Source organism: Propithecus coquereli, unplaced genomic scaffold, assembly GCF_000956105.1.
Source record: "Propithecus coquereli isolate 6110/MARCELLA unplaced genomic scaffold, Pcoq_1.0 Scaffold1, whole genome shotgun sequence".
NCBI classification, from domain to species: domain Eukaryota; kingdom Metazoa; phylum Chordata; class Mammalia; order Primates; family Indriidae; genus Propithecus; species Propithecus coquereli.
Genome location: NW_012133857.1, coordinates 28,890,811 through 28,909,159, shown reverse-complemented (window position 1 = coordinate 28,909,159; position 18,349 = coordinate 28,890,811). Strand labels below are relative to the sequence as shown.

The 18,349-nt window shown below is 38.1% G+C and overlaps 1 protein-coding gene across 1 annotated transcript in view; it reads right to left on the bottom strand.

Annotated features, from left to right (window-relative positions):
- The window catches only part of SLC25A26 (solute carrier family 25 (S-adenosylmethionine carrier), member 26), a 210,961-nt gene that overhangs the window by 23,552 nt on the left and 169,060 nt on the right, over positions 1 to 18,349 (bottom strand). The window contains exon 6 of the mRNA XM_012641954.1: positions 4,533 to 4,602. Within this exon, the coding sequence (XP_012497408.1) occupies positions 4,533 to 4,602 (70 nt within the window). The remainder of the gene's footprint in view (positions 1 to 4,532; positions 4,603 to 18,349) is intronic.

Sequence of the window (18,349 nt, the reverse complement as noted above, 5' to 3'; positions counted from 1 at the left end):
TAATTAGCTCTTTTCTGAGTGGGCAGAGCTAATGTGTGACTTTTCTTCATATCTCTAGCCCAGCACACACAGCAGGCACTCAAAAATGTTTAATAAGTATCCTAGCCAGGTGTCGATAGTTGATAGTTTCTACAAACTGAAACTTTCAACTCATCCTCTAAAAGGGAGAGGGTAAGATGAAGGTAGAAGCCAGTATTTGCAGAGTGCTTACTTCGTATCTGGCATGCCAGGAATGCAGTAGGCACTTTCACTGATTACTTTATCTCATTTGCATAGGTATTATACTATGCCATCTTGCAATCAGCTTGCCCAGGGCCACACAGCTGCTATGGAGCTGGAACTCAAAGTCACATGTATCTTGACTCCAAAAGTAGTACACCTTCTGCTACATCATGCCTTTAATATAAGACAAAATTTGTCCAACTGTTACAGCTCATTTTCCCATTTGAAAATGTTCACAAACTGTCCTAAACCAATTAAGAAGTCCTGAAAAGTTGACAAGGAACATCTAATAAACTTGCTTACTTCAAATCAAACTTATTTTGGCCATTAAGCAAATGTTTACCATTCCTTTGCTGTGGATGACTGCCAATATTCTCTTAGAGATTTGTGTTTCGTGAAGGTAATACGAAGTTATAGGCGGAAACACGTGTGCTTAAACAGGTCATAATTTTACTACCATCATGGAAACTGTATTTTATATAAGTTACTAATAAATCAATATGCATGTCTTCAAATATCAAAGATTTCTTTAACTGTCAGACCTCACAATGTTTTTATAAGGCTGCAGAAGAAGATAAGGCTGTGAAGACAATATAATGGAATCACCAGTCCATTGGGGAGGGGGTTGGGCGCCAGGACTTTCAGTTAAAATATTACTATTTGCGACCTTTTACTTAAGGGAACTGTAAGCTTCTGGTAATAAACACCAGTAGCATGGTGCATGCTAACATATCAGACAGACAGGAAATAATTATTTGGTACTGCTTCAGTGTTCAGATCACTTGGGAAACAATAGTCTGTGTCTCCACTGGAGTTAGGTTTGTACTGCATGGTAGGCTAACTGCTTTCAAGGCCCAGATGCAGGGGAAACTAGACTTTTGTGATGAAACTACATCTCGTATTTCCTTAGAGAACAAATGCAGATTCTTTATCCACTGGTAGGCAAAGTGGCCACCTTCCTACAGTAGGGCTGGAGCTGTCACCTCCACGCAGCAGCTGAGAATGGGGTGGGGGCAGCCGTGAGGAAGTCCCACACCCGCCCCCCCCTGGGGACCTTGGTGGCCACATCCAGGCTCTACTCTCCCCTGATCGGGGGAACCTGCAGCCTCGAGGCCATGTGTGACCCTCCAGATCCCCGACTGTGGCCCCTCAACCGAATCCAAACTTCACAGAACAAATCCCTTTATTTAAAAAATGATTTGTTCTGTAAAATTTGGATTCAGTCAATAGGCCACACTCAAGGATCCAGAAGGTGACATGTGGCCCCAAGGCCTCAGGTCACCCCACCCCTGCAACAAGAGCATGCCTTCATGTACCTCTTACACATGATCTCCAAACAAGTGTCTAGCTGTGGAAGACTTCCAGAACAACAAAGGCCATGAACATGCTTTTGTTTGTATTTTAGAGATTGTGTCAGGCCTTCTCATTTGTTAACCAAATAATCCCTCACCCTAATTCTAGAATTTCAAGCCCATGGGGAGATCGCAATCTCTCCCTTTCTTCCTCTTTCTCTCCCTTCCCTCCATCTCTCCCTCCCCCGCAATCCCCTCCTCCTCTCCCAGACAATGTAAGGAGGTGTTTATCATGAGAAATTGATCAAAAAATACTAGAATACAAACATCACTATAGTAGCAAATGTCAGAATTATTCAGACTGCATTATGGGCTTTTGTTTAGAAATTAACTTGGAGTGAGGAAGTTGACAAAGTCCTTTTTTTTTTCCCCTAGTTTAACCCCTGACCAGAAGCCAAGGGAATTTCTGAGCATGACGAGCCATCAACACCTCCAGTCTAGAGAGACATTTTTGAGTATCTGTGCCAAGTAGTTTATAGAACAAGCATGGGCAAGGAAGAGTGCGGAGGATGGCACGCAGAATGATTTATTTGCAATGGTTTTAGCCTATTTAAACTTGGAAAAGCACTGGGGGATGAGAAATCTGGTTTCTGATTCGGAGGCTGGTGCCGTCACCGCCCGCAGGGCCGTGTTAGGGTAAAGTGTCTGCGGAGCAGCAGGGAGCGTCGTAAAGGGGCTGTGCAGGATGGCAAGTCCTCGCTCATCTCTGTGCCGAGCGGGCCGCGATGTCGCAACAAACTCTTACAGAACATGGCTTTTTCACAATCCGGAACATTTTCAAGTGATGTTTATCCTTCAGAAATGTTTTAAAATATTAATAGTAACCTTGTTCCTGTGGATCAACATTTATACCACATAAAATTTCAAAACAAAACTAGACAGAAATAAGAAATGTATTTATCTTTTGCTAAATACATGTGCATCTACTGACAACAGACTTTCTTGCAGGCCTTGGACAAAGTCCTTCACTTATCAGAACCTCAGCTGAAAAAATAAGATGCTTATATTGGAGGAATTTTAAAATATACAAGCTATTAGATAAGAGTATTCTTTATAGTAACATTAACATTTATTAAATAATATTAAACACTGCTAAAGTTAATTTGTTAATGTCATTTATTAATGACATTGTTCCTTCACTCAATAGAGAAGATAAATTATTGTGAGACTAGCTTTTCATTTCCTGGGCGTTGGCTGTTCTTGTTGTAATGGTAATAACTCCTACATCTGTTCCGTTTTACAGATGACAAATGAGGAGCACACCTGCTGTCTCAATCACTGAGGTTAATTAAGCTAGGAATGGTCGCTTCCACATCAGAGGTAAGGAAACCGGTGCTCAGGAAGGCCCCAAGTCTTATTCCTGACTTGGGGACAGAACAGACGTGACAACCCTGCAAGTCAGACAGCCTGGGCTAGACGTGTGGCTCTGGGCACCCCACCTCCCGGTGTCCGCAGTTGTCACTAGAGCACCGGCTGTGCTGCTACACCCCTCCTGTGACCCACCTTAACTAAAAGGGCCCGGATGGCAGGTTCCTGCCACCGAGCAGACTACTTATAAAGTTTCCTGCCTTCCCTCCTTCTGACAAATGTGCTTAGTGCCTCTTACAGGGTATTCTTCAGAAAAGAAAATTGTGATGAACGTGAATTTCTTTAATAGTAACCATGCATCTGCAAGCAAATCTTTGAATCCGGTATTTAAGGAATGGGACCAGGGAACGTATACTTCTTCCTTCAACACATGGAGTTTTAGAGTATTGTTAACTGGCCTTCCTTATCCAGGATGACTAAGTTTCCATAATGTGCTCACTTTGTCCCCAGGGCCCAGGAGGGAGTCAACACAATGGCACATTTCTCTTAGGGACTGGGGAATAATGACTCCTGACCTCTGGAAAATGAATCAAGACCACCTACTTATTTCACACAGCTAATGCCTATGTGTCATGTGGAAACAATTACCATCATGGTCAGTCCGGGCTGGTTCCATGTCTAGAGGCTAGGTTCTTATTTTTGATTATCAATTCTACAAGTCAAACGGGTCTAATTATTAGTAATGAATCCTATAAAATATTTTGTTTTCCCAATCACTACAACAAAAAACCCAATCCAACAACCATTAAACAAATGGAAAAAGAATTATTTTCCAATAAAACTGACACCCTAAACTTGAGCTACCTGTCAACTTACTAGTTTCACATCTAAACTAAAAGTTTAGAATTTTCTGGCAAATTTACATTTCATTTTATTTCAACTGTAATTCTAATTTATCTTTATTTGAAACAACAAAATATATTTCTCTCTTGGGTTTTTAAACGTATCACTTATTAAATTCTTTAAAGCACCTGCGTTCTCATTAAAAGCTCATTGGAATATTCACATGACTTAGTGATGGATAATGCGATGTTGCGTATTGTCACTTTGCTCTTGCTTTCATGTCTCCAAAGTGCCCAGATGTGTAGACTGCCAGTTCCCTACACAGAGCAGTTCAGCGTTCAGTAAGCTGTGGAGCAGCCGCTGCTCTCCTGATACCAGTTAATCTGCAGTGCTGTCAAACATGTCACACGAACCGTGAATCATTGCCTTCTGCAGAAATCGCTTAAACCCCCAAAGCAATGCTCAAGGCAGACAGCTGCATGGTCAGCCCTGCACCCACAGCAAGTCACTTCCCACAGAGGACTTTATAAATCATCTTTAAGATAATCCCAGGGCCTGAGTGAAGGCTTTAATAAAGATAAAAAGAAAAAGGAAAATTTGTCAAAAACAAATTGGTTGTCTTTCAGGCAGACACATTTTGAGCAGGTTTTTTTTCCCCTAAGACATGTTCTTTTCTCAAACAACTAGTGGAACTCTCTTCATCTAAACAATCTGGAATTTCTAAAGAATGTTGTTTTTGCATAGTTAATATTTTCACATTTTTCTCCCCCTCTTTGGTCTTTCCCAGTATAATATAATCCTTTGCACCTGCAAAAGCTCCACAGACTGCTGACTGCCAAGAATCCACCACATGATCCTGCCTCCAGGACCAGAGGGCCTGTGTTTAAGGAGAAAGAAAAATACAAGTTATTAAATATTTGAATTTATCGGAACCTCCTGTGGGTTAGCTCTGGGGATGGGAACTTAAGTGAGAAGCTATTTTGGTGGCATTCTTCACTGATGACATAAGTGACTTTCCCAAGGATTTAACTGCATTCTAAAATAAGTCAAAGAAACAAGGGTGACAGCTACATTACAATGCTCAAAGGAAACAATTTTCAGGGAATATGTGTGATACACACACACATACACACACACGCAAAATCACAATTAAGACAGTGAACTTATCCATGAACTAAAAGTTTTCTTGTGTCTGTATGTAACCCCTTCCTGCCCCTCCTCACTACCCCTAAGCAATCTGATCTGTCATTCTATATTAGTTTGCCCTTTCTAGAATTTTATATAAATGTAATCATACATTAATTTTTTTTAAAAATATGGCTTTTCATTCAGAATTATTTTACAATTCATCCACGTCAAGCAGATATCAACAGTTCATTTCTTTTTTATTGGTAGGTAATATTCCATTGGTTATATGATAATTTATGTATTGACCTGTTGGACATTTGGAATTTTTCTAATTTGGGGCTATTACAAATAAAGATGCTACGAACATTTGTATAAGAATCTTTAATGGACACGTGCATTTCTCTCTCTGGGGGAAATACCTAGGAGTGGAATAGTTAGATCACATGGCAGGTATATATTTAACTTTTGAAGAACTGCCAAACTGTTTTCCAAAGTGGTTGTGTCATTTTACATTCCCACTAGTTCCAGTTTCTCTACATTTTTCCCAACACTTGGTATTGTCACCATTTTAAAATTTTAACCATTCGAGTAAGTGCATAGTTTTATTTCATTGTGGTTTTAATCTGTATTTCCCTAATGACTAATGATGTTGAGCTTTCTTATCATGTACTTATTTGCCATTCATTATAACTTCTTTGGTGAAGTGTCTGTTCAAATGTTCTGCACATTTTTATTGGGGTGCCTACTATCTAACTTACTGAGAGTCCAGGGTGAGAACCTGCAGCCTTAAGGCCACATGTGACCTTCTAGGTCCTTAAGTTGTAGCCTTTTGACTGAATCCAAATTTTACAGAACAAATGCTTTTATTAAAAGGGGTACAGCAGAGAAAGATGAAGCTTTTCTTGCCTCCTTTGGTGCTTAAAAAAGAACAATCTCAAAATCAGAAGCCCACAGGTTCTGATTAAATACACCATGTTATTTGCAAATATTTTTTCCTAGTCTGTAGCTTGTCTTTTCGTTCTCTTAACAATGTCTTTCAAAGAAAAAAGTTTTTAATTTTGGTCAAGTGCAACTTATTCTTTTATAGATCTTGCTTTTGGTGTCACATCTAAGAAATCTTTGCCTAACCCAAAATCACAAATTTCTCGATCCTGTGTTTTCTTCTAGAAATGTTAAGTTTTTAGATTTAACATTTATATCTATCATCCATTTTGAGTTAATTTTAATATATGGTACAAGGTGTGGATTGAAGTTCCTTTGTTTTTAAATGTGGATGTTTAATTATTCCAGCAGCTGGAGAAGACAATCTCCCTTTCTCCAATGAATGCGGAATCTCACTCTTGTCAAAAATCAATTGTCCATATATGTGTGGGTCTATTTCTGGACTCTCCATTCTGTTCTAATCTATGTATCTATCTTGCTGTTGATTCCATACTTTCTTGACTACTGTAGCTTTATAATAAATATTGAAATCAGGTAGTATTAAGTTTTCTATATTTGCTCTTTTTCAAAGCTGTTCTGACTATTCTAGGTTCTTCACATTTCCATATGAATTTTGAAATGGTATTACTGATTTCTACAAAATAGCCTACTGAGATTTTGATGGGATGCACTGAATTCAGGGATCATTTTGTGTTAATAATATTGAAGGTTTTTTCTTCTTAGGCAGGCATCTCTCTCCATTTACTTAGGCTTCCCTTAATTTCTCTCTGCACTGTTTTGTAGTTTTCAGTATACAGGTCTTGCACTGGTTTTGTCAAATTTATCCCTAAGTATTTCATGTTTTGATGCTATTGTCAATGGTAATGTTTGTTTTATAAATTTCAACTTCTGGTTGTTCATTGCTAATTTGCGGAAACTGATTTATCAACACAATTGATTTTCTTACACTGATCTTGTATTCTGCAACCTTGCTCAACTCAGTTGTTAGACCTATCAGCTATAATAGCTTTTTTGTAGACTCCATCAAATTTTCTACATAGATAATAAGACAGTTTTACTTCTTCCTTTCCAACTGGGATATGTTTTATTTCTTTTCTTGCCTAACTGCACAGGTCAGGACCTTTAGCATAATGGTATACACTGCAATAACCACCACAAATATTATCACAAGACCTCTTGAATATACTAATTTAAATGGTTAGAATAGTATAAAGACTTACTCAGCATAATGTGACATTTAGGGATAATCAAATACACCACCACTGAAAGAATAACAGTAAAGTTAGCACTAATTTCCTACTCTCAATAATTCCCCTCTGACAAATATATCTGGAAGGTTAAGAAGGTTGCTAAGGAGATGAAGAAGATGCCATACAAACGAGACAGATATATGGTCCTGTTGACTTTGTCAATTTTAACAACTTTTCTTAAGTCAGATGCCTATGTTAATTATCTCACAAATAAGATACATAATAGTGTGTGGTTTCTGAGGACTCCAGCATTTCCTTCCATCCGTACTAATGAGAATGATTCTCTAAAAGTATACTTATTCAATTTTAATCCTTGCTTATGAAAGTAGATAAGCTAAAAAAAAAAAAAAGATTATATATAGGTTTTTGGCACATTTTCAGTAAATGCTCTAAAGTTTACAAATAAATCTGTGTGCTTTCGTAGTAAGCATTATTTTTTCCAGAGCTCTTGTAAGCACTGGAGAAACAATAAAAAAAGACAGCAGAATAACATCTTTTTACTTTCAACGTGGCAAAATGTGCATTTTATCAACCTAATGTCAGTTTTAACACCATTACATACTTCACCAACTTATTAGAAAAGAAATGTGAAACATAAATTTGACTTTTCTTGACAATTGAAGGTTATCTTCAGTCAATCTACTGATATCTTCAAGGGTTCCAAAGAGCAGAAGTTTACTCCAAACAGACTTAAAATACTAGCAATAATGCTGAGTTTATAAGCAATAGTAAATAACATGATGTGAATTACATCTTGTTGTATAGGGGGAAGAAATCAAAGATGCTATGTAATTCACAAATTCAACAAACATTTACTAAGCACCAACTAGGTGTCAGGCACTATAGAGTCAAGAAAAAAAAGAACAGTCCCCTAGGTCTCATATTCAAGGAGGGCATGGTGGGGGCAGAAGAAGATTATAAAAGAGAGAAGAGAGGTGATGGAGATGGCTTCGCAGAGGTGCCTGCTGTAATCTAGGGGGAAAAACAACTTTGGTTGCCAAGGGAAAAAAACACAATCAAAATAGACTCAGATGGCTGAAGACACAGTTTAAAAATAGAACCTTCCACAGATAAGCATAACTTTCCACTATCACCTGGCCAGAATAGTCTAAGAAGATATAAATAATTTTGTATTTGAAACGGATACTAATAAATACCTTAAACAAAAAATCCCTAGAAAAACCAGAAGGTTTAAAGTCAAGTGAGAAATTTCAGTGGCAAACACACAAAGCATGATATAAATACTGATTGTAACAGCTGCCGCAATACATACTTATAGAGAACTTAGTATCTTCCAGGCACTCAACACTTTACATACATTGACTTACGTAATCTTCACCAAAGTCTTGTGAGGTATATGTAATTCTTAAGATTTTGCCATTTTTAGACAAGAAAGTGGAGGCTCAGAGATGTTAAGTAATTTGTCAAAGCTTAAACAGTTAGTGCCAAAACTGGGATCTGAATGGAACAATATGCTGTGAAGTATAAAAACCCTTGGATTTGGATCTACAGATTGTAACTGTCTTGATAGTGCATAGAATGGTGTCTCCGAGACACTTTATTTCCACACACAGATCACAATTTCCACTGGAACGACATTAAAATACCCAAGTGAATGAACAAACTATGTCAATGTCCAAAACAACTTGCTTAAATAATAGGAATTTGAAATGATTTTTCAAAATAAGGAATTGTTTGAATATAGAACTTCGGACAGTAATATTCACACCAATCTAAAAAGATGAGTTATTTACAAATTATTCATTTGAGTGCAACTCTCAACACATAAAATGACAAGAACCTGACTGTTAAAAAAAATACTGTATATAATTTATGAAAATATTTTGAAATTATACATTTGCTCATGTATTTGAGGAACAGGACGATTGTGATAAACAAACTGGAAAGACAGGAAAAGTTACTTATAGGAAGACTAAAGATGATTATGACAGTAAGTGGGGAAACTGAGGACACAAAGCCACATGTCTTGTAGACAAATAGAACAATATGCAACACGGTAAGATCCCTCCCTACCATACACAGCTCAACTTCTAATGGAACTACATTATAATTAATATACAAGTTATCAGAGGAAATATTTTGGTGTCAATAAAATAAATTAATATTTAAATAAGTGGATCTATAATAGAGAGGGCTTTCGGTTTTTTTTTTTTTTAAGGACTTGTCTGAACACCAAAAATTGTTTAAATTGGCATAATTTCTCAACCTAAATAAGTAATTTCACTACTACATAGGTCTAGTCATCGTTTCTGTCGGGGCAGACAAGTGACTGGGGAAATGGGCGGACAACAGGCACGAAAGCAGCCCAAATGTGAAGAACCAGCGTGGGGGTCTCAGCTGTGGTTGACAGAGGCTGTGCACCAAAACAAAAATAACGATTTTTAAAAAGCAGGCGGCCATACTTCCCCTGGTATTTGCTTTTTTATCCCAATTCAATGTCCCATTTCCTTTTTCTTTTCAAATATAAATGAAATTTTCAGATGAATCTATGGACATTTGTGTATATTAAGTTTCAAGTTTAAGTAAAGAGGCTGGCAGTCAGAAACGTTCTTAATTTTGCTTCTGTAGTTTTTCTTAAGTAAAACTTCCTTAATATAGGTTAACAGCTGATATAAAAATTTATTTTGAAATAAACTTAGATTTCCAGAAGAGTTACAAAAACAGCAGAGCTCCCATATACCCTACCCCCAGCTTCCACGGTACAATTACCAAAGCAGGACATTGGAACTCGGACAGTACTACCCACTAAGCTACAGACCTTAACTGAGTTTCTCTGTAGTAACTAACTACTGTTAAAAGGTATGCAATCTTTAAACATCAGCCTGATTTTTTCAATTAACGATATTTCTATTATCCATTAGGGTACTCAGTGGTATTGCTACAAGAACAATCAGGTTGTTCTACTTTCCCAGGTGATTCTGCACTTACTGCTCAAGGCCTGTCAGAGGAAGAGCAGCAAGGAGTTACTTGGCTTCGCCCCGCCCGGAGGTTAGCACCAGTACTCATGGCACAGAAACCAAACACCAGGCAATACTATGAAATGGCCAGGAGGCCAAGCCCGCACCAGGTGTCTTCCATTAAAGTATGACCCCCCTCCCCCCCAAGAGAGAGCTTTTTTCCCACTCCCACTTTAAAAGAGCCACCCGAACGAATACCACTTTCTTATGAACAACAAATTGAAAGTAAGTGCTTTGGCTCCAGCACAGGAAAACTTAACAATTTGGGACTTCTTCAGTTGTTGTCTTCAAAAGTAGTTACGTGGCTTCTCATTTTGCAAGAATGTGAAATTTTGCTATTACATGCTTTCTATGGAACAGCAGTAGGTATGCATACACAATCACCTACTCAATTCCAAATTAATAACATCGGATGACTATTTAAAATGACAGAAAGGGCAATGCTTAGTTTTTGTCAAGCCTAGACTTGCGCTTGATATATCCTCTGTGTAGGTCTCACTGCTGGGAGTCTACCTCCAGAATTTTATAACACATTAAAGACAGCAGACAATTATTTTCATGCAAATGCTCTCCATAACGTAGTTGATCAAGCTCTTATGTCGCTTTAGCACATATACTTTAAAAACAATTAAAGCAACAGCTGCTGATAATTTTATTATTCAATCAGATGAGCCATCTCTCTGTCAAGTACTCTTATACTAGTATGTCTAAAAAAACGAGATTTCCAAAACAAAGTCCAGAAACTGAAAAAAATATCACATATAACTGGGAACCACAATTACGCTCTCAATTCTGCCATACCATGGCTCTAGCAATATTATCAAGTGGCTAAAAAGGCTAAAATGGGTCAGGTGCAGTGGCTCATGCCTATAATCATAGCACTCTGGGAGGCTGAGGTGGGAGGATCACTTGAGCTCAGGAGTTCGAGACCCCCCTCCCCATCTCTTCAAAAACATAGAAAAATTAGCTAGGCATGGTGGCACGCGCCTGTAGTCCCAGCTACTCAGGAGGCTGGCGGGGTGGGGCGGGTGGCGGACTGCTTGAGTCTAGGAGTCTGAGGTTGCAGTGAACTATGATTGTGCCACTGCACTCCAGCACTGACAACAGAGTGAGACCCTGTCTCAAGAAAACACCAAAAAACAAAACAAAAACCATGTATATAAAACCACCCCCCAAAATGCTAGCAAATAATGAGTAAGGAAGTCTAAAGAATACATAAAAATAAAGCTAACATACTCCTTTTTCCCATTTTTTAAAGGAAAAAATGTGTGAATGGATAGATGGGTGCCTCAAAATCAAATACTGGCAGGGTCTTATATTTCCAGAGGAACCAGGAATCATTATAGGCATTTTTTAAAAATGCTTAATATATATTTATGTTTGATAATCTGATTAAGCTAAAGTGTGGGAAACTCCCCTCTTCTCACACTAAGCCAAAGAAAGTCAATATGACTCATCATGGGAATCTCTTATCTCGATGGATCATATTTATCTCATTTTAGTCACAAACTTACATAAATAGGAGAAAACTGTCTGAAAGAAAGAAGACAAAGGAAGGATTCTGGTGTGCTTTTTAAATTGGGTTTCTGTTTTTGTTTTTTTTTCTTTAGAGACCACAGAGTCTTGCTCTGTCGCTTGGGCTAGAGTGCTGTGGCATCGCCTAGCTCACTGCAACCTCCAACTTCTGGGCTCAAGCAATCCTCCTGCCTCAGCCTCCCGAGTAGCTGGGACTACAGGCGTGCACCACCACACCCAGCTAAATTTTTCTATTTTTAGTTGCCAGGTTAATTTTTTTTATTTTTAGTAGAGATGGGGGCGGTCTCACCCTTGCTCAGGCTGCTCTGGAACTCCTGAGCTCAAGCGATCCTCCTACCTCGGCCTCCCAGAGTGCTAGGATTACAGGTGTAAGCCACTGCGCCCGGCCCTACATTCCTTATACGATCTATCTCTCAGTAGCCCTAGAAACAAAAAAATATTGCCTATTAATTTTATAACTTGAACTAAAGGATACTAGGGAGTTCTAATTATTTTTCTTTTTCCATAAAGTATCCCTTATTTTCTAAGATAACAATTAAGAATTCAAGCTTTTTTGAAGTATTTGAATTGTTAAAGGATGCCTACTTCATTATAATGTGACTTTGCTATAATCTTAATCAGTATCTTAGACTCTGATTTGAGTGATAATCTGGAAGTATAATAGGTACTCTGTTCTTGTTTTCAGGTGGTGTTCTTCCATACTGGCATGTTGTATTTGATTTTGGATACTAGTTTAGTGTGGTAAGAATCACAGACACATGCGTGTACACAAATTTTTACTGTTTCCATTCCCTTTCAGTCTTTAACATGCCTTTATTGGAATCTGTGTTCTGGGAAAATGTGTCTAATGCAGACACTAGATTCTCCCAGTCTCATGAAATGTAGTATAAGTGGAGACCCCGAGCACTGAGCATCTTCTAATTATTATTATTTTGCTTATGTTACTGCAAGTACAGGAAGAATTTGTTGTGAGTGGGGTGGTGGTAGACATTTTAACTATTATTAAAGTAAGAATCAACAAGAAAAAACAAGTTGTTTATTCTTTAACTTGAAAAAGGCTTTTATATAGTATTGCATGTTTAAAATATAAGACAAAAGAGAAATCTAACTATTTTATACATTGTACTATAAGCGAAGTGATAATCCATTGGCCCCTGATTTCTATTACAAAGCTATGACTTCATCTTAGAAAAGCATCAGCATGTCATTGTCTTACAAAATCAGACTGATTTTACTTTCTTTTTGCTTCAAGTATTGCTTAGCTTAAATCTTGCATCTCTTACAGTTATTGCTTTGTTACTTTGCAACACGTTGTAGCTGTAAGCGAGACTATTTAGACCTGACAGTATTCTTTGGTTTTTGCCTAGAACAGCATCCACATAGACCTGACGGTATTCTTCACAACTCTCCACACTGCACTATAAAATGATGCTGCATATTAAGACGATAGAAAAAACTTTGACATTGTCATAGGAAATTTCATCAAATCCATTCAGGATATGCTTACTTTTGACTTAAAGCTCAGTAAGGGAAAACTTATATGCTTAAAAAGAAAAAACATATTTTTATAGCTGTGAACATACTTCTAGAAGAATCTATCAATAAGACAGTTAACATATATATAGTTATCCAACTGTGCATGGAACTTGAAAAAGAAAGAATGCTAACCTTCAAACAGCAAATAGTTATATAAACACCTGCTGTATAAAAGCCAGAACCATAAAGAATATAAACATAAACAGTCAGAAGACAAAGTTCCTTCCTCTAGTAAGCAATGTCCTGTGGGGAATTAAACACAAACACCTGGAAAAATGTGGTTCTGGCTCCACTCGTTACCATAAACTGTGCTTCCCATGGCTGGTCTCGAACTGACTTCAGTGAACACCGTTTAATTCCTGCCCAAGTGCGGCAGAGACGAGGGATGTTTGGAAGAGGTGGTCTGAGAAATATGCTGACCAGACTTTTTAAGCTTTCTGTCATCAAGTTAAGGAATCAATGCAATTTACAGAAATGCCTTAAATGAGATGACTAGATATTAATATGACCTCTGCTTGTGAGCATATGAAACTGTAAAGACATTATTAAAGACATCATGTATAATGTGCAAAGTTACATGTAAAGTGATTAAGAACATCAATTGTGGGGTCAGCCTGCCTGGGTTCAAGCCCTGGCTGTGCCCCTCAGTATTCCTGTGGCTTTGGGCAAGGCACTGAAATTCTCCTTTGCTTTCCACATCGACAAAAAACCAAGACCAGAATAGCATCCACTATCACTAGTGTTATTACAGCACCTGGCACATTCTAACTTTGAGAAATGTTGGCTGTTACAGCTTTTATTACCGTTGCTATCATCGTCAACACTGTCACATAGTAAAAGGGTGCTGTACAGCTATCGGAGGACTCAGGTTAGTTACTAGATGAAAGACAATCTCTCTGGGCTCCAGTTTCCTGGTTTTAAGGCGGGGCTAAGAACATGGCCCACCTCTCTGGGTTAAGATATGAACGAATGCATGGCATTTAGCCTAGGGCCTAGCACACGGCATCTGCTCGATACACAATTGATGTCTTTAAGTATTCATGGATAGTATGTGCATAATTAAATAAACTAAGTTATTAAGACGCCAGTAAGGAAATAAGTAGGTGCTGTGATTATTGAGGAAACGAAGATCCTACTTTAAAGAGAGGTAGACAGGGGATGTAGATGTTTCTCTGAGGCAACATCTGATCTAAGACCTGAGGAATGAGAACGAGGTGGACATGAGAAAAGCCTAGGGCAAGAGCTAGAATGAACAGGGGCCAGGATTTTTGTCAGTCCTCTTTATCACTAAATCCCCAGACCCTAGAAAATACCTGGAACTCAGTAGATGCTTGACAATGATGTGTACACTGTATACATATTTCAAAACATCATGTGGTGTACCATAAGTGTACACGACTATTATTTGTCAATTTAACAAAATAAATAAGAAAATAAAAAATAATTATCACATGTACACAAAAAATAATGATGTGTAGAATGAATGAATAAAAAATATTTCTGGCAGAGAGAATGACAGATGCAACCAGCTTGGCACATCCAAAATGCACGGAGGGGAGGTGCTAGGCCGTGGCACAGTAAGTGGGTGCGGTATGGCCGAGGGCAGTGGGCAGATGCTATGGGTAAGGCTGTGAGGCAGAAGGGACCAGATTACCCAGGGATTTGTCAGCCAGAGATTAAACTCTGGATCTCATTTTTCTTTTAAAGAAATGTCACTGACAGGTTTTAGCAGGAAGTGGTGTGATCTGATTTATTTCTTTAAGAAAATCACTCCACTGTTGTGCAAAGAAGCTATTGTAGGGAAGCAAGAGTGAAATCAGGGAGACCATCTGAGAGGCCAGCACAACTCAAACAAGATGTGAGTCAGAGGCTTGAATTAGCAGAATGGACTTGCTGAAGGATTAGATTATGAGGGATGAGAGAACAGGAGAACTCTGGAATAATTCATAAGTTTCTACTTGAGCAAGCAACAGGTAATTGTGCTATTTACTGAGAAAAGGACAATGGGAAGGATCAGGCTGGGGAGAAGAACCAAACTGAGAGTTCTGTTCTGAACCGGTCACTCTGAGACATGATCAGTAAGGATGTCAACCAGGCAGCTGTCATCTGAGGCTGGGACTCAGAGGAAGTGGTTGGCCACAGAGTTGTTAAGTGTGGAAGTCAGTATACAGATGGCACCCAAACCCAAGTGATAAGACGAAATAAGCTTGGGTCTTTGTCAGGTAACAGAAACCATGAAATCTATCAGGTTTCCCTTCTTGTTGAGCTGCCAGAAAGTTCCAAGGTAAACATACATCTTAAAGGAAAATTACCTTCCCTGAGATTCTGGATATGATAATTCTACCCTTTTGTCTTCCCCTCTTCTTTATGATGTCTTGTCTTCTTTCATCTAAAATATGTTTTTGTAAGTATATGTAAAAAAAAGAACAACATCAGAAATGAGGTAGTGTAGTGACAGAATTTGGAGAGTTGGAGGACTGGCTCCCACATTACCCTGTGTATTCTCCAATTAGAGACACGTTCCACTTAAGTCATCTGAGGGTCGTGTTCCTCCCTGCTAGACACTAAGCTCGTCAAGGGCATTAGCCGTATCTTACTCATCTTTGCATTCCTGTGAAATGGAACAATGTTCAGCTCAAAATAGGCAGGCAGTAAAGGTACATGGACTGCATACTTCACACAATACAGTGTGTGAATAAATACCAGTCGGCAACATAGACAAATGTGAGGGGAAATCTTTAAGGCCTGGATTGGAAGCCTTCAAGCAGGAGATCAAAACCTGAACTGAGCTTTGAAAGAGGCATTACTTTTGGACCCTTGGAAGCACATTTCAGAAAAAAGTCAAAGAACAGGGGAGGGTAGAGGAGGGAAGAACATATTTCATATTTAGAGGCAGTAGGAGGTTATGCTGGCTGGAAGGGAAGGATTTTAGAAGGAAAAGAAAAGTATAGGGAGAGGAAGCTGAAAAACCCAGTGTGGAGATCCTTGAGTGCCACTAACTTCGTCTTTTAGAGTTTTAGAAAGTTACAAGTTTCTGAGAACATACATGTTCCTTCAAAGAGATGTTTAAGGAAGATCACACAAATTCAATGTGTGGAATGGATGAGAAAGAAGAGAACCTGTTAGGACGTGAGGTCGTAAGGATCAGGTAAAAGGTGGCCATGGGTACCAAAAAGCCAGAGTCAACAAGACTTGGTGAGTAACACGATATGGAGAAAGAGAAACAAGAGAATCAAATTTTAATCTGGGGTTTGAGGCCAGGTGATCAGAAGAATAGTGATTAATAGAAATGGGGGGGACAGCGGGAAGAAATGATGTGAGAACGATGATGACTTTAAGACAGTTAGTTGATGATAACAGTGGCCATCCCTGGCTGCAGACCTCACTCCCTGCAGTACAACGTGTATGCAATCTGCTCAAGTCTTGGCTGAGAAAAATTTTTCTGAGCAATATTCCTACGTAAACACAACAGAGAAATCCTTCCACATAATACAATCTCCCTCTGTGGTTGCAAAAGCAAGTTTAAATCGTAAACACAAAAATAAGAGACGTGCCAAAAATCATCTACTTCTGCAAAAGCACTGATTTCACACGTAGATGTTACAAAAACACCATTATATGAAAAAAATGCTTGACATTATTTAGTCGTGAGGGCACTGCAAATTAAAACCACAATAAAATGCCCACTTACAACTATTAGAATGGCTGAAAATTTGTTTAATTTAATAATAACAAGTAATGACATGGATGTAGAGCAACTGGAACTCTCATACATTGTTGGTGGGAATGCAAATGGTACAGCCACTTTAGAAAAGACTTTGACAATTTCTTATAAAAGTAAACATATACTTGCCATTCCTAGGTACTTACCCAAGAGAAAGAAAACCATATGTCCATACAAATACTATATACAAATATTTATAGACGCTTTATTCATAATCATCAAAAACCGGAAACAACTCAAATGTGTATCAACTAGTGAATAGATAAACAAACTGCAGTACATCCTCACACCCACAGAATAATACAAAGTGATAAAAAGGAACAAACTTTTGGCACAAGCAACAACATGAATGAATCTCAAAAGCATTATATTAAATGAAAGAAGGCACAAAATGTTAATTAGTATCCTCTGTTTATAGGATATTTTGGAAAAGGAAAAACTACAGGAACAGCAGGTGGCAGGGGCTGGGCATGGAGGGCACTGACTACAAAGGGGCGTGAGGGAACCTTCTGGAGTGATGGCAATATTCTCTATTTTAGTTGTGGTGATTATGAACATTTGTCAGAACTCATAAAAATGTACATTTATAAAGGGCGAATTTTACTGTATGTAAATTATTCCTCAAGAAACTCAACCTAAAAAAAAAAAAACCAAAAAACTATACCATCTCAACATTTGCTCAAAGAAAATTTTTAAAGCATAGCATTGTTGTTTGTTATTACTCTGAAAACTTCTAGACATTTCTTAACTAGCTAGAACTCTACAAATGTTCTTAATATTGAAAAGAAAGAAACCCCATGCTCTTTCCTTCTTTGGGCCTCAATACATTCCTTTGCAGAGTTACAGCGTAAGGATGTCAGAGTGTGCAGAATCTGCGTGAATGCCAGTTATTGAGACACTAATAAAGTGAGTCTTGTTTGCTGGACAGCTGTTGGCTTCATTGTTCTTTTGTCACACACTAAAAAGGAGAGCTGTTATGCTAATGGAATGTGACCTTCTCATTGGATAGCTGTTACATCATGCCCTGAAACACGGCCTGAGAAATCTATTTTCACCAGGCACCATGTAGGAAATGGTAAAAATAAAAACAAACAAAATAACAACAAAAGACCCAAACAACTATGTTAATTGAGCAGTACTACTCCTTAAAAATCAGATCGCTTAGAAGAAGTATTTCCCAATACTTAATGTTCCAGAGTTTATTTCTTAAAAGAATATTTTATCTCAATTCATTATCCTTTAGGATATAACCTCAACAGAATTTATTTCAGAGCTTAAATACTGTTTATTACATTCTTCAAAAGATACTTTATATGAGTAATTCATGATTAGTAACTGTAAAATTATGGGGTAATTCCTTTATTTTTTGTATTCTTTAATGCCCACCTAGAGATTTCAGAGTTTGGTCCTTTATGAAACATTTTCACTTGAACAAGGGCTTTTAAAGTTTTTTTGACCATTATCCACACCCAAAAACACATTTTACATTGCAACCCAGTAAAGATGTGTGCGTGCACATGCAGGTACAAC